The 17575-nt window shown below is 39.8% G+C and overlaps 1 protein-coding gene across 1 annotated transcript in view; it reads right to left on the bottom strand.

The window, feature by feature from the left end:
• The window catches only part of rargb (retinoic acid receptor, gamma b), a 37213-nt gene extending 21838 nt beyond the window's left edge, over window positions 1–15375 (bottom strand). Inside the window, exons 1-2 of the mRNA XM_072382339.1 lie at window positions 15193–15375; window positions 1781–2161 (exon numbers count right to left, since the gene is read on the bottom strand). Coding sequence (XP_072238440.1) covers window positions 1781–1952 — 172 coding nt within the window. The 5' untranslated portion in view covers window positions 1953–2161; window positions 15193–15375. The remainder of the gene's footprint in view (window positions 1–1780; window positions 2162–15192) is intronic.
• Window positions 15376–17575: the final 2200 nt, after the last annotated feature.

The following is a 17575-nucleotide window of genomic DNA, read 5'->3' as shown; positions in this document are numbered from 1 at the left end:
ATACTGGCTCCTTAATACCATCCCTACAGTCAAACACGATGATGGCAGCATCATTCTGTGGGGAAACCACAGGAGCCAAAACCTCTAACACCCGGTAACATCTGATTCTTGAGTGAAATGTGAAAATGTTTGGTCGGCATTTAGTCCCGCATCAGATGACTGCAGTAGACGTGGGTTTTAATCGACTCTACATCAGCTCAGCATCAGTGGGAGCACAACATCTGGGTGTGTGTACTAATTTTTTTTTCACTTGTTGAGAAGACAGCTGGAAGCTTAATCTCTGTCCTGCTCTGTGGTGTTGATGTCTGCGATCCAGTCAAAAAACTAGCTTCAGAGAATCATTATCATAGACAATTATAGAATTATAGAAAACACAGAGATGGTTTCATGAAAAATCTGAAAAAGTCTTGGAAAGACTCAGCCAAAGTATCTCCAGAGACCTGAAAGTGGTTGTACACTGATGCTCCTTATACTAGTTGAGATTAAACAGAGTCATTCCCATTCAGACCTGAAGCTTTCATTGCAGTCAAAGGTACTCCATATAGTTAAAGAACTCTAAAATCTAAAAACATCAGAAATTACTCTCGTAGATGGTGAGAAAAGAATTATACTGATTTCAGTATAACATTGCAAAAACAAAATGCCTCCTTTGTTTGTATGATGAAAGTGTTGCACATCCATCATCAACAATGCTATGTCAATATTTTTTTAAAGACGTGTTGCACTAAAAAGCAGCTTAGTTTCAAATCTCTGCAACACCTTGAATACAAGAAAACGTATCCTATCAGATTTAGTATTTGCGGCCCTAAAAAAGACCAATGAGAAAGTTGGGATAAAAAGAAGAGCCATTAAAAGAAATAAGCTCTTTTTAAAAGAAACACTATAATAGAGGAAGTCAGGTCCCTTGACATCTTGAAGTGAGTAACTATAGTTCATGAGTGTATGCTAATGTGAAGTGCAATAGCACCCCCTGTGACACAAAAAGGGTACTTTATGTGATGAAATGAAATGAAAAACTGACAACTTCCGAAGCTTACATCCTTTGTTGAGGACATTCCTGCTTTAAAGAAAAAATATTTGATACAATGAAGCAATAAAGCAAATTATAAACAGGGATCGGATTATGTTCTCTGCTTTTCCTGCCTTCTCCAACATCTGCCTGGTTTACCACATAGAAAAAACCTTCTCTTCTCTTCTCTTCTCTTCTCTTCTCTTCTCTTCTCTTCTCTTCTCTTCTCTTCTCTTCTCTTCTCTTCTCTTCTCTTCTCTTCTCTTCTCTTCTCTTCTCTTCTCTTCTCTTCTCTTCTCTTCTCTTCTCTTCTCTTCTCTTCTCTTCTCTTCTCTTCTCTTCTCTTCTCTTCTCTTCCTTAGTGCATGATTTAAAGCCTAATTATAACCTCAAATTGGCCCTGAGGACTCGGAGTCTCCTCTGTTTTACACCACACGGAGGTCAGGGGACAGACATTTGACACACTATCTTGTCATGTGCAGGGGTGTAGGATTAGGATTTCTTGCCTTCCGACTGTACCTCATTCTAGTTCAGTGCCTCGAGATGATATTTGTTGTCGTTTGGCACTATATAAACCAACTGAACTGAATAGTTTAAACTTTGATCTAAGATGATTGTATTACAAAACTTTGAGTTTAAGAGAGAAACATCAGTAGTTATTTGGAAAGAAAAAGAAAAAAACTATGATTCAATGAATTGGACCCAAACTGAAAATAATTTTTCACAAATAACACAAATCTTCGTGTGTTGTGCCGAAGATTGATTACTCACACAATGCAGCCATCTCTTTGGGAAGGTCTGCTCCAAACCGGCCGAAAAGATGGCTACTGGCCAGCAGGTCAAAGGGGGAGTGGCTCCGCATTGAGTTAAAGGTGAAGGGGTACATGGCACGCGGGAATCCCGTCATGTGTCGCACTTGGTGCTCTCTGTTTGTTGCCATCATGAAAAGTGCAGTTGGTAATTCAGGTGACTTTTATCTCTGATTATCTTTTTCCTCCTTCTTCTTCTTTGTCAGGGGCCTAAGGTGAGCTTGAAATAAGCTTCTGCCATCCAGCAACTATCCAGGCCTGCCACAGAGAGATAAAAGGGATGCTGATGAGGGAGAGAAACCTAGAGGGAGGCCAGAAGATATGTCCTGTCCAGGTCCACACTCTGGAAAAAGAGAGAGAAAAAAAGATGGAAAGGGTTAGATCCTGAAATCTAACAGTAGTTATTACCTTGAAGGCAGTGAGAACGCATGTTACGTTTTGTCATTTACAAAAAGGAAAAAGAAAGAAAAGAAAATCCTGCTAAAACGGGGAACTTTCTTGAGTTGAAATATCTAAAATCCAATCTCCAAATACAAAAAAAATAAAAACCCAAACAGATAAGAACATAAAGAAAAAGTGTTGAGAAAACAATTGACAGTGCAGAATCAGAGGAGTGCATCACCGCCCTTCTCCTTTTGTCTGTCTTCCAAGTACTGCAATAATTTCAGGCAACACCATATGATTTCAATCAGCAGAAGTGTATTATAAAGGGTTTCTCTGTTCCTTCTGCCAGCCTGACTGTAGCCAGCCTACCCGCAAACAGCCATCCACGACATGGGCAGTTTTAACCCTTTATGTGAACAGACACACACACAACACCATTTTGACTTTACCGACTGCTCTCAACTCGGTTTTTTTTTCTCAGAAAATGACATTTTTAAAATCTAAATGTGCAGCACTTCCTTCATTTTTCTCGATGGCTCCCACCCCCTTCAGAGAATTCACGAGTGGGTGGAGTTAAACTCTCTGTGGTGGAGCTGTGGTAAATACAGCTCAGCCAAAGAATGTCTTGTTGTTTTGGGGATTGCTTCAGCATGGGAATCAAACACCCGGGGTGGGTAAGAGGCAGCATGAGAGAAATAAGAGTTTACAAATGTCCAACACTCAACTACTATGAGTAATACTCTGAATACACATGCTGAAATCTGCTGAATATAAAAAGAGGATGCATACGTAATTTGTTTTTCAAAAGCTAACCGCTGTCAAGGTCTCTTATTTATGCATTTGTTCAGAGTGAAACAACCACATTTTTTGGCTCTATTAAACTGTAAAACAGGATTAATCTGACGATTTTGATGGAGCCCTGGACTCAAACCGAGAACAGCTGCTATGTAACAGATGATTAAGCTCCTTGTTAAAAAAAAAATACACTTAATCTGACAGCTCACCTGGAATGAAGTCAATGATGTCAATTACTACTCTTCCACTAATCCTGCCTTTGAGTTGGAAATAATTACCAGTTCGGAATAATTACTCAGGCTGCCGCTATTGTGCCACATCCAAAATTAGCAAAGATGAATCCTCTTGCTGTTTAATGTTGCAAGTATTCAACATAACCTGGGAAAAGACTCCAACCAGCTGAGCAGTCAACAAAACTTCAACTCCTGTGAACATTTCATCAAGACCTGATTGACAATCATTACTGGTGAAGGTCATCAATCTGACTTGATAACAACCTCTGTCTTCATTTCAATAAAACTGTATTTTTTAATTCTTTTTTTATAGAGATTTCTGTTTTCCATTACATACTGGCTCTGCTCGCTTGGAACCTCAGCAGAGTTACGAATAAAAAAAAGCATCTGGTGCAAGACCAACAATGGAAAACTAAAGGTAAGAGTACAATTGAGCCGATCATACCATGCAATGGAAAAGCACTTAGGTTTGTCCCTTCTGACTACTGTGGCAGAGAGGCGAGCAGCAGTGTCTCTCACTATAAACTGATTGTAATAAAAGCATTGAAATTCAAATTTTCTGAGGATTCAACACAAAAAGTCATTTATATTGTAAATACTGGCTGTCATATAATGAAGGAAATTCATGATATCTCCATCCAAAATAGATTTACTGTATATGATGCAATAATTTTGCGGATGTTTTATCCAAAGTGACTTACAAGTGAGAAGCACTTTGGGGGTCAACGTGGGGTTCAATATCTTACTCAAGGATCCTTCAACATGTGAACTGGAAAAGTTGAGAATTGAAACGCCTACTTTTGTACTGAAAAATGACTACTTCACCTCCTAAATTGTGGAAATCCAAAAAGGGAGTGGAATGAGTAGAAAATGGCATGCAAGAAAGGACTTGTGCACAAATACCTCAGTTCTGTACTTAAGTACATTACTTCAGTAAATACTCTTGATTAATTCAACAAACCTAACTGCATAAAGGTTGAAATGCTGGATAAAATATTATAAAAACAATGCAAATTTGCAAAAACAAATATCTTTTTCACAGTAAAATATGGAAAGCTTATCACATAATGAAAATTAGTTGCTCATCTTGAATTTGATGGTAGCTAAATGTCTCGATAAAGTTGGGACAGAGGCAACAAAAGGCTGGATAAGTGGTACAAAAACTAAACAGCTGGAGGAAAATGTTACAACTAATCAGGTTAATTGGCAATAGGTCAGTAACATGACAGAACATGCTGAAGAAGTAAATATGGACAGAGGTTCAGTAATTTACCGAAAAAATCTTTCTCCATATTACAGAGCAGTTTCAGACTAATGGTACTCAATACAAAATCCTGAAAACTTTGAATATTCTGTCATCTGCAGTTAATAATGTCATCAAATGTTTCTGAAAATCTGAAGACATCTCAAAGAGACAAGGACACAGCTGAAATCAGTACTGGATGCCTGTGACCTTCGGGGCTCTCAGGCAGCACTGCATTAAAAACAGGCATGAGTCTGACATGGAAACCTCTACTTGGGCTCAGAAATCATCATCTGAGAACGTAGTTCACCGTGCCATCCACAAATGAAGAAGAAGCCGTAAGTGAAAAAGAGCCAGAAGTGCTGCAGTCTTCTGTGGGCCTAAGCTCATTAAAGTGAACTGAGGCAAAGAGGAAGACTGTTTTTGAACAGATTAACTGAAAACTGAAACACTTTTTGGAAGCCATGGATGTCACGTAATCTGCACTAAAGAGGCGAGGGATCCAGCATCCAGCTAGTTGTGTTCAGATCAAATTCCTGCCTCTGATGGTATGGGGGTGCATTACTGCATATGGAATGGGCAACATATGGAATAACACCATCGACACTGAAAAGGTGACATCTTTTTCCAGGGAAGTGCCTTGCAAGTTCCAGCAACATATTGCTAAACCTCATACTGCATCTATTACAGGCTTAGTAAATACCAGAATCCGGATGCTGGACTGGCTTGTCTGGAATCCAGACCTTGCACCAATTGAAGCATCATGAAGCACGAAGTACAACAAAGAAGACCCAGGTCTGTTGAGCAGCTAGAATCCTCTATCAGCCAAGAATGAGACAGCATTCCTCTCTCAAACGTCCAGCAACTGGCCTCTTCAGCTCCAAGATGTTTACTGACTGTTTTTAAAAGAAGAGATGATGCAACATCTTGGTAAACATGGCTCTTTCCCACACTTTTTTTTTAAGATAAGCTGTTGCCATCAAATACAAGATAATATTTTTTTTAATGAAATCATGAAACATCTCACTTTCAGCATCTGATATGTCTGATATGTCCAACTTTTCTGGAGTTGTGTCTATATTACAGACAACAGATGATTCTGTGCTTGGCCGCAAAATACAAGTCAGAGGTTGCCCAATCCTTCTGCACTATTTAGTTGTCAGAAATATAGACATAATAGAGCAAAAAGCATATTTCCACTGTCGTTCTCAATTGTGGTGATGAATAGAAGCTCAATAATGAGATATTTTCATAGTCCTCATTGAGAAGCGGAGTGGACAGAAATTTTCCACTAATCTACTGTCAGGCATCTCTGCTGCTATTATTAAAGCAAAATCCTTCCATGTCCTTTCTTCCCACACATAAATGCTCATACAGCACATAGTACACATTCACACACAAAGCCACAAAGTCAGCTCTGTGAGTGTTGTTTTTAAAAGTCATATTTCCCATTTTTACATATTTTCTGTAACTGCTTGGCTCTGCTGTGGTTTTCCTCCAAAGCGAGGGCCTGTTGGGGAGAGTCCCTGCAACTGTTTTCACAAAGACCTTTAGTGTTTGACAAAAAAAGAATGTCAAACACAGGTTGGATGAGTATGAGGTTATTCAAAAAGCGGCTACATACATGGCTTGGAATGGCCCTATTTTGAAAATCATATGCATACACATGCCTGTCTAGAAGCAGAATGCAGAAATATACAAGATTGGACATGTAAGCAGAAGCAGTGAACGTACACAGATGTTCTGTGACTTTAATCATGTTCATGGGCAAGCAATCAGTGGAAAACACACAACGCTCACACACTCTGAAGCACCATTGACAGCGGCAATTGACCTTGAAGAATGGAGTAGTAAATATAGGACAGAGGATCCTACCACAGATGCAACAGCTTTAAAAGGACTGTTTAACCAATCAAATTCAAAGAGTGAAATCAGTAGTATGAAAGCCAGATGTATAAAATGATTGGGATGAAGAAAAAATAAAGTGCTGAGAGCCGAGAAAAAAGAAGGAAAAGATAGAGGGAATGAAAGGAAAAGAAAGAGAGAGTAGGGAGTTTCAAACATCTGGCAATCCATGTGTAAGAAGTGAGCAGAGCTCTATTAATTGGAGCCATGCTGGAAAATAAATTAATAAGAGAAAGAGTGGACTGTGGTTAAACAGCATGAGAGGAGGGGGGGCAGAGAGGCCAGGGCGGTTGTAGAAAACATACATAAAAATACAGAAACAACTTTATTTCTACTAATAAATGATGAAATAAAGTGTGCCCGTGCAGGGGAATGGTTTCTGTTTCTCTAATAAGTAACACCCCCACCCATCATCCTCCCTCAAGGGGAATACACCTTGGGTAGGGCTACAAAAGCAGTGCTGTGGCTCTGGGCCTCCAGGCCTCAATGCTGCTTTTATGAGACCTGGCTAGGTCAGGTCAAACTGGGTCACCTGGTCCCGGTCCCGCTGACATGCACACATACACACACACACACGCACACACACGCACTCACACACACAGAGGAACTGATGTTCCTTTTCCCAGACTTTGGGGATTAAAAACAGATTTGGTGTAAAAATGATGGGGGTTTCCATCTCTTTTTCTTTTCCAGCAAGTCACTTTAGACAGTATTATATGAACTTGTTTTTGCAATACTTCCATCAAACATGCATAGCTGCAACCACAGTCAAAGCATAAATTTAGTTAATTCAGCTGTAAACTGTTGACATTCAAAAACAGCCTTCTGAGAAGCAGTTTTAAGGTCTGGAGCACTATCTGGGTAAAGTTAGTCTGGGTGCAAATGCAACTCCTTTTTTAAACAACTTTTTTCAACACGAATCAGCTTGAGGTTAAAGTCATGAACACACACAGAAAGAAACTAAGAAAGAAACAAAGAAAAAAGTTATTTTAGAGAATCTGTTCATACTGAGCAGGTTAATTCTTTGTGGAAACAATGTGTATTATTTAGCCTTTTTTTCTAGCAGCCCACCCCCACCTAATTTGTAACGTGGTTTTTCTGTCTTCATTAGGATTAACCAATCAAATTAAATGCTTTACTTGCACAAATCATGTATGGGCATGCGAGGGGCATGCAGGAAGAGTCAGACCTGCCAGGTCTCTTGCAAAATGTGAGGAGCAGCATTCATGTGTAAATATGTGGCCTTTTTTTGCTTTCATACTAAAATCCTTGGGCAAAAGAAAAATTTCCACAGCTTTCTGATTCAGCTATCTTGTCTCTATTCTATGATTTTATGAGGTTTGTCCGAACTCACATGATTGCAACCTCATGACGACACCTGGATGTTGTGATTATCATTCAAATTTAAACTGAGTGAAAGCAGGGTTTGTGAGTCTTTGTGTGAACTCTGATTGTAACTATACAGACACACTTGTGGTTCCATTAACGATACAATTTAGGCACTAAATGCTCAATAATGCTGCCACAATAAAAAAAAATGCCACAGCAAGAGCAAGAAAAACAACAAATTGAGAAAAAAAAACATCTTTACCATCCTACTTTTAAATAAGTTATAATTAAGGAGTGGAAAACAGAGAATATTCTCAGATACCTTCATGCAACTACAGCATTTTGTTTTTTTAATTTGTGTTTCACCAGGTCATTATGTATATATACCTTAAATATCATGTTACAAGCGTTCTAAACGGACCAATCACAATTATGTCTGCTTTGAGGAGGTCGACTTCAGGTTGTATGTCGGCTCTGCATTGATCTGAGGTGGAAGCATACGTTTACCAACCGTAAGTGACAGAAAGCACCTACCAACACAAGCCCCTCAGTCCACACAAAAACTGTTACCTGTGTTTTCAAGACTTCTCATCCCTGGTGACAGTTTTTGACAAACTGTTCCGTGGGGTGATACAGATCCCCAAAAACAGAGATAAACAGAAAAGAGACACACTTACAAACATTTACTCTGGCGCGGACATATATAACGAGCCTGGATTTCAACAATAGCTCAGACAAATGTTTCCACACAATGTTTCTTGACTGGTTGGCTGTATGATTTATTGCACAATCAATTCCTCCTGCTGTGGCAAGACAAATTCCTATTTCAGCTTTTATGTATTTTATACATGAGGATTTCGCAGAACATTAGTCATAGCTGCTGTAAATTTGTTTAACTCTTAGACCCGTTCTTTTTCAATTTCCTCTTTTGCATATTGAACAAAGAATTTATGTCTGTGTGGTGTCGTGGACACAGTGTTGCAGCATTTTCAGGGAACTAGATGACCAGAGAATTAAAGTTAATCCTCAGCTTTACAGTGCAATGAGGCCACTTTAAGGGTTGAGAAATGAGCGAGATGCAAAATAAAGTGTTTTTTTGGTTGTTACTCAGATTGAGTGTTTGTGAATACTGACCATAATGCATAGGTCAAGCTTAACAGAACTCATACTGCTCCATAACAGATGAATACATTGTAAAAACCCATCCTTTGAAGACCTAAACTGAGGAAGATACTTATCAAGGAAAAGTTAGTAAGAAAATATATAAGTTAAGTTTAGAAACTCACGGGTCAGAATTTATCACCTACTCTCAATATAAACAGTATATTTAATCTTTAGTCAGTGTCATTCAGTGACATGATTTACCCGTAAGGCAAAATATAATCAATAACATAGCTCTAAACCTCTGATATTCAGCCAAGCAACTGCATAAAAACTGCTGTGAAAACCAAGGCAGAACCAAATGCATACTGAATCATGTATGATGATTACATAACCCGGCTCATTGCTTAACTTAAATGAGAAATAACGTCAGAATTTATGTCCTGTCATCTTTCATTACTGTCATATGTACAGCTTTGTAATAAAAGCTAGCTTTTCTGAATCCTTGCAGGGTTCCGGATCATCAACACTACAATCTTATTTTTGTTTTAATCTTTTTTTTTTTTTTTTTTTTGGGGGCAAAATCACTAAATTTCTCTTCGCAAGGATGATTTATTTGAAATAGGCTTGTATCATTTTATACTGTAATGTTGAGTCCACTCTGTTTAGAAGGTGGTTGGTAAGTATGTCACACATTTGTCATACAGACCTGGGAAAAGAAGGGGAATCTAAACATCTACAACCAACAGTTTAACCGTCGAGGCCAGGCGTAGGGCACAGAGGTGAAACAGAACTCACATTTGGAAGTCTTTCAGCTACTGTAACGCTGTGATTGCTCTGCCCCACACCAGTGATATTATGATGTTTTTGTTAGCTTGATGAGTCCTTGGAGTTGGCACATCTGACAGATTGCTCAATGATCTATTTTGTTTTATAATGTTGACTTGTTTTCACCCCAGTTAGAAAAAACACAGTCTGTCAAACACAAATGTCAAAAACGCCCTTTGATTGATTTATTTTTTTGGGGGTCAAGAACAAGCAACAAAAACCAAAATGTCTGCTTCTTCACTCTGTATTTTTATTTTTCTGGATTTTTTTCTCCCTTCTGTAAATATAATCTACAGAGTTGTGCTTTCTCCCTCCAACTATTGAGTAATATTTCTATCAAGGGTGATGTATGTTAACTGGAAAATAGGCGGGCATTCAGTGGCAAAATGCTACAGGCCTTCTCATTTTGTGTGCGTGCTCATTTGATAATCTTTTTATGGTTCTTTTGTGAACATGAGCCTCTCTTTTCTGAAACCTTTTTGCTGTTGTCAGTGTGTGCAAACACTCAGTATTTTATGTACTCAGATTCTCTTAACTTGAACATCAAAGATGTGTTAAAAGGCTAGAGTAGAGTTATGTGTTTGGCGATAGAAAAAGGAACGAAGAATGTGCGTGGTTTTGGTGTTTTCCGAGTGGAAAACACCCTTCAAAAGTAGTCAGCTGCATTAAAAATAAAAACATGACTTCAGCAGGGACATTTACCTGTAAACCAAAAGCCACAGTCAAATCTTATTTTTTTGAGAGAATGCAGCCAGAGATGAGCTGTTCTGAACAGTCTGAAGGGAAAATGCACATACTGACACACAAATACCATTAACGAGGAGAAAAAAATACAGACACCATCACCCACAAACAACATAATTAGATTTTCCAACAAATGACCGTTACTATATGTCATGTCAAGCTGACATGTAAAAAATTTTTTTGAGAAGCAAAAACACTACTTGGCCATAAACCATCAGTAACTGACAACCATCGTACAGCCACAAAATGCTTCTGGCTGTGGTGCACACATATTTTCAATTTATGGACGCAATTATGCTGTTAGCTTTGTCAAGAATGTACACAATGATGTATATGACAAGCCTCAAAACACTACTTGATATATGTATTATTCTTCAGAAATCTGTTGATGAAATGATTGTCAGTTATTCATCTTATAGAAATTCTTTCCAGGAGACAGAATGTAAACTGCTTTGCTTGGCTTGTAGAGGTTTCATAGAACTTTGAGGAGGACAACTTCACATTTTGATCAAATAAATTAACTCACTCTATGGTAAAGAAGCTAAAAATACAAAGCTACCAAAGCAACTTGAGTCTTTCAGGACCAGAAAGTCACTGCATCCAAGAAACTATTTGTTTTGTTGGTGTCTTTTCCTGTTTGATGACTACTTGAATACATCTGTATTGTAAAATATGGTGTAAAATAAAAGTAACGATATAAATATATATGTAAATATATCATTTTTCATTTCTGGACATTGTGATGACACAAGTGCAGTTGCTGCTGTCAGAGACATGCCGGCACCAGCAAAATAAAATGTCTTAGGCCAGGAATATGCTTGCTTTTTAATTGCACATTCATGAAGCAACTTGCTCCGTTGTGGGTGTAATTGTTCACATACTTGCCTGTGTACTGTGCCCATTACCCGAGGATTTCACGAGGCACACCAGATAACTCAGACTGCAGAAATTAAACATGTCATTGGCACCGTCCCCACTTTGTTTCTCCAACAGTTGCCTCTGTGCACAGATGTTTCCAAAATGGTAGTGATATGTTTCCAAAATGGTAGTGATCTCTCAACAGCTATTTTGACAAATACTGTGCAGAGGCAAAGATACATAAAAAAGAATCTAATTGGGGATTGTCCCTACAAGCTTGTCTTCATAATTTCCCTCTATTTTACCAACCTTGCCAACTCTATGACCTTGCATCTGGTCATATTTGGCCCTACACTGCACCTTATGGCCATACATATTGCAGCTTGCAAATGTGCAGCATTCATTTCTGAAGACATGCGCAAACAACGCTCCAAACAAATGCAGGATACACGAGGCAGCTATGATAAATGCGTATCGATAATTAAAAGCACGTACAGTCCTGGCTTTAGTCAGTGGCCTTTACCTGAGTCTGTCAAATGGGAATCACAAATTAAACTTAACAGCCTACAAAGCAATGTGAACTGCACAGAACAAGAGAAAACTGCACCAGCCCAGTCTCACAAGAAAGCGTGTAATATATTCGTCTACAAATCCAAAATGTAGTAGAGTCATAATAATGGCCTGGAATAACATCTTTCATTGTCTTTTGTCATGCAAAATGAGGCTCTCAAGCGACGTGACGCAAACATGTGAGTATGTACATGTATTTACAAATATTTAAGCCTAACCATGTGACTCCAACCAACTGTGACAGGAAATTAGAAGAATCAGAAGTTGTTTGGCAAATCTGGTCAATGCAGGGTCAGATTAGCACTTTATTCTCTTGGTCCGTGGTGTAACGACACACATCCATCCCTCCTACCTCCTAATGAAGGTTTTGGAACATCTAAAAGTTGGGCAGTATCACATTTGTGATAGCATTTCCATTTTGCAAAGAAGAAACGAAGGCTTGTCATTTTTTGGAGCCTTGAAAACTTTAAACATTATTGACTATGCTTAACAAGTTCACGCAATTCAAGGCATACCATAAATTAGTTACGATTCTGAAAGGCCAATGTAGACATATAACGATTTAGTTGGCAAGAAAGTGTTGTGACTTTACAATTTCTGAGTCGCCATAGTGAGGCTGAAATGTTTTGTGCTGTGGACCAACATACTGTAGCTATTGCGCATTATGGTGTGAGACTGTGTTAATCCCACAAATGAGACCAGAGCTTTGATCAAAGAATGAGCTCACACTACAAACTGGACGTCTTCATCAGCACACATATGAAGTCTGAAGTAGATTGGGATAGAACAAAGTGGAAAAACATTCAGAAGTGACATTATCTGGCATTTCTTTGCCAAACTATTCATCCATTAATCAGAAGTGTCACAAAAGAAAGTGTCTCTTACACTGCACATATTTAAGCTGTCTGACACATATGCAATAACAATGAGTGACTTCTGTGTTAGCAGAGTTGAATGAGATGATGTTGGTGATAGCAATGTTTCATACAACACACAATGTTGTCATTATGTGGAGGCTACCCTCTGGGCTGCTGAGGGTCTCTAGGTCGGCGCTGAGGTCAGCCCCCGTAGCTCCAGGCTCAGCAGCTCGGGCCCGGGTCAGGCCTTATTTAGGCCTTAGGTAGGCAGCTTTTCATTTACCATTAAAGTCAAAAGTGACACACACATGCATGTTCAATTTCTTTCTCGCTGTTCTTCCACATTGGAAGTGTGTTTACAGGACTTGTAGCCAGCAATGAAGAGTGGTTTCCAGCCCATGATTGATAACTCCGAGAAGCTCTACAGACTCACTGAGACACACTCTTCCACTAATTTAACAAAAAAAAATGCAGAGAAAGCAACAATAAATGTCACAAGTGACTTTGAATCCCTGAAGCCAATGGGGAACGTCAACCCGAACCGCAACCAGTGCAGAGCTCTAACCAAATCCCTCTAAAATAACTCTCTATGGACACGATGTAATTCTGCAGAACAAGAAAACATTTGTGTCCTCTGCTCTCAAAAACAAGCTGCAAACGGCCGTGCCTTTGTCATGGAATCTCTAAGTCTCCATTTATATGTAGCAACCCAGAGAACAAACCCATACAAAATTAAACTCAGCTGACACGCACCAGCAAAGACGATGGAGAATTCTCCTTTTTTTTTTCTCCTGATAGTGAGGAAATAAAGGAGAAAGAGGTCAGTGAGACAGGGGGAAAGAAAGAAAGACAGAACGAAAGAAAGAGAAGAGCCAGACATCCTTCTCAGCCTGAGGGGCTGTCATTCTTCAAAAGTGAAGAGAACAAAGATGAGAATGCAGTGCAGTCAAAGAAGTTATACCCAATGCACCCTAACACATGACCATGCAAGCGCACACAAACTTTTCCAGTAGCTTATGCTCTGCGTGATGAAGCCAAAAGAAAAAAAATAAGACTTAACCAACAACAGATGCATACTGAAGGTTTTGAAACGCAGAGTCTACTCTATGGAGTAGCTCGACAGGCATTCGCCGACAGAGAAAATGACCAAGTGGTGAAAGGCATGTCAGAGAAGAGAAGGGGAAGTAACATTCAGAAAATCCAGTGTGGTCTCTAATGTACAATGTTTTGTTCACACCCACTTGTTTATGCTCTTCTTGTAGACACGTCCACTGTCCCTTTCGGACACGCTGATTAACATTCCTCCTGACATTAAGGAAAATTAATCTGGTGATTTGTCAAGAGTTTGCTAGAATAGCTCGTAGCGAGGCCTTGGGTTGCCGAGCATAACATTGAGTGGCGTGGTGTGAGCGGTCATCAGTGTAGTGTTAGTTGATGGATGCAGAAAGCTCAGATCAGCTGAGAGGAAGCACTTAGCATGCAAATACCATCTTAATCACAATCATCAATCAAACATCCCATTTGTATTTATATAGCACACGCCGCACAAAGGATGCTATTTGAAATGATTCAGCCTGTCTAAAAAGAGCTTGTGTTTCGATGTGGGGCCGGGGGTGGTGTCATTAAGTTTATTCACACACATATTCTACAAGCACACGCACATAATGCAAAGCAGCAGCAGCGGTCAGACACACAGCAGATTGCCTTGTGATATTTGACATAGCCTATTTTAGTGTTTCCATCCGGCTTATGTAATTGTGTGAAAGGGAACCAGTTTATATAACCTTCAGGGGAGCTGAGTGACTGAGTGTGTACACACTCAGGTAGACTAGACCGACTCAGCCATTTGTGATGTTGATGGAGTGATCCATCAACTTTGACAGTCCGTCTGTTGGCGGAGAGCCTGCAGGCTACAGCAGCCATTTCGTCTGCTGCTGGTAAATGATTTGAAATTGTTACGAGGCTGACCAAAACTGATGTTTGCCATTGTAGAAAATGGTGTGCCACGTGTTGTTTAGGGGATTCTTCCAGTATCTAATGTCATTCTTGAAAAATCTCTGGAATTTCAACGTCCATTTCAACTGATTTCCTTTTCTTCTGTACAATATTGGGATCTTTCAACAACTGTGAATCAAAGCTTGTGAAGCCAGGAACAAACACCTAGATGTGCTCTCATCAGTGGGGCAAACAAATGAGGGCAAACTCTCATCTCCACAAGTATTCATCCTCTCACACGCAGCGGCTTGAGAGCACATGCGAGTGCTGATCAGCTTTCATTCCCTTCCTTAGCTGTTTCTGTTGTTCTTTCTGCCCCTTTCAAAATCTCTGTTCTCAATTAAAGCTGTCCTCAGGAAACTCAATCTCCCGGTTCATGCTGTCTCACAAACACACACACGCACATAAGAAAGAGAGGCAGAGGGACATGGGTAACACATCTTACTCATGCTCTGACATGTCCTCTGTCCGTCTCCTTGTCTCACAAACAGAGGGAAGTTATGAGGAAAACGGGAGCGAAAAGCAAACTTACCGAAGGTACAATGTGAACTGCACACGGGCTGCTGGTGTTTGGGGTTGAGTCAGCAGAGAAGCGAGTTGAGAAGGAGAGTAGTAGTTGTGTTTGTCAGTCAGAAGTCCGTCTCAGAGCGACGACAGAGCTCAGCCTGTTGCATTCCGCCTCCCTCTCCTTTTCCCGTCTCTCCCTCTCACTAACATACACCCTCTTTCTCTCTTTCTCTCGTTCCTCTTGAAATCATTGTGTACTTTGATTCACAAACCCTGCCTCTGTCACGTGATCCAACACTTCAAATATACAGCACATATTTTTACCAGCCACAGAATGCCCCAAGGCAAGGAAAACAGGGTTCAGAGAGCTTAGGTTTCAACTTGCAGCCCACCTCCCCCCCAACCCCATCCTCCTCTTTCTTTGTCTCACAGTGACTTTCTACCTTCACTCCATCTACCGTATACTGTCAGTCAACACTCTTTAGTTGGATTACAAGTGTGCGGCTGTTTGCTTATATTCATTTCTCTTTTGCTCATCTTCCAAGGATAGGCTGACACTTACACTCACATGAGAGCAGTGCGAGGGGCTGCACACCTTTGGGGGTATCGGTATCAGTCCCTGGCTTTCATTCCATGTTTGCAGCGCCTTGACTTTGGGACTGAGGCCGGCAGACGTGAAAGACCACTGGATCAGGCCAATCAAATACCTTTCTGTGACGAAATGTGCCTGATGGGAATTCTCTGATCTAAATTAAACACATTCAAGAATGCTACAATGTACTAAAATGTATAATGAAGTTGCAGCCTGTGAGTCCATCTTTACACACTCTTTACACATAAATGTGCATTCAAAGTGTTACAAATATAGGTGAAATATATTTCACATACAGTTACACAAAGCCTGGTATAAATGTTAGTTGACTTTATTTAATCTCCAAAATGCAAATGACTATGCTGTTTTCCATCTTGCCTGGGTTGAGAAGCACAAAGGGCCTTTCTCCTTGCAGTTTCAACAGCTTTAAATGTATTCAAGTTGACTCTTTTCCTCCTACAGGATTTTCCTAAGCAAATCAACCCAGTGGTTTTCTGGTAAGGAAACATTTAATGGAGTTACAGTTGATCTGTGATGAGATCAAACCTGGCCAGTCAGCCCTTGAGGGGCAGAGTTAACTGCCTCTTCATGTCAGAGATAAAACTGTCTGCTACTGTCTGACTGACTAGCCTCTGTGGCAAGTCAACCCACTAAAGAGCCATCCAGCAACAGACAGCAGCAGTGCAGGTTGCCTACCTCAGCAACAGTTTAGCCTTACATTTACTCTTTACTCTCAGTTTGATTGTTCAGTTTTAATAAACTATTGAGCAAGGCACCGTACCCCCATGCTCCCCAAGTGTTGTGAATGGCTGCCCACCGCTCCAGTGTATGGCATCTGTCTCTCTGAGTGTGTGACCCTGTGCATGTGCATGTGTGTGTCAACAGGTGCCAACCTGGATGGGTTAAAAGCGGAGGACAAATTCGTGTGTATGCATGTATGCACGACAAATAAATCTAATCTTAATCTTAATCTTAATGTGAATTTAAGTAAATGTAGTCAAGAAATAAAAAATAAATAAATAAATACATTTGTCATGATTCATTACAAAGTCTGAGTGACATGTAAATATATACTTGAATAAAGGTAGTTAAGGATCCAATGGTAACTTGTTACAAAAAAACATTGCCATTCATTTTAGCTCATTTAGACTTTGAATTTACTTCTGAAAAAAAAAGAGCAGCGTGCATTAATCAACGTATAAACCAATAAAATGTATGTGTGCATAAGTTAGCCAAAAGGCTCATTTTCACCAGCATCAGCTGCTGTGTCTGTGGTGAGAATTATCACACACTTCTAATAGGTCACAAGATACGATGGAGAGCAATTACTTTAGAATGATACGACAAGCTGTGTATTCAATCTATATTTAACATAGCATGCTTTTGATTTAAACATTTAAGACAGACATTTGGTTTGGTTGTTGCATAACTCGCCCCACCACCCTGTTTACATTGAACCTAAAGTAATACTGGGGAATTTTTTTGCTCTTTGGCTCCACCCTATATTTATGAGAGGTAACACTACTTTCATAAAATCAATTCTCCGTGGGAACCCTGCAAATGTACAGCCATATACGTTAATGTTTTGTCATGGTGAAGACGCCACAAAGACACCGTCAAAACCCCCCAAAAATGTCAAGCAATTGTAAAGCCAAACTGCGTGGAGCTGGACTGGAAACCAATGCTGTGATTTGTGGAATCTCAGGCCCCGGGCATTTAGGGCGTTTTCAGGCCTATATGCATAACAACAGTCAATGTAGATCCAAATTAGTCAGAATCCCATAGTTTTAAGGTTCACAAACTTCTCCAGAGAGAG

The sequence above is a fragment of the Leuresthes tenuis genome, unplaced genomic scaffold (genome assembly GCF_036924035.1).
Source record: "Leuresthes tenuis unplaced genomic scaffold, fLeuTen1.0.hap1 SCAF_3, whole genome shotgun sequence".
Lineage (NCBI taxonomy): Eukaryota > Metazoa > Chordata > Actinopteri > Atheriniformes > Atherinopsidae > Leuresthes > Leuresthes tenuis.
This window is presented reverse-complemented; position numbering and strand designations above follow the sequence as displayed.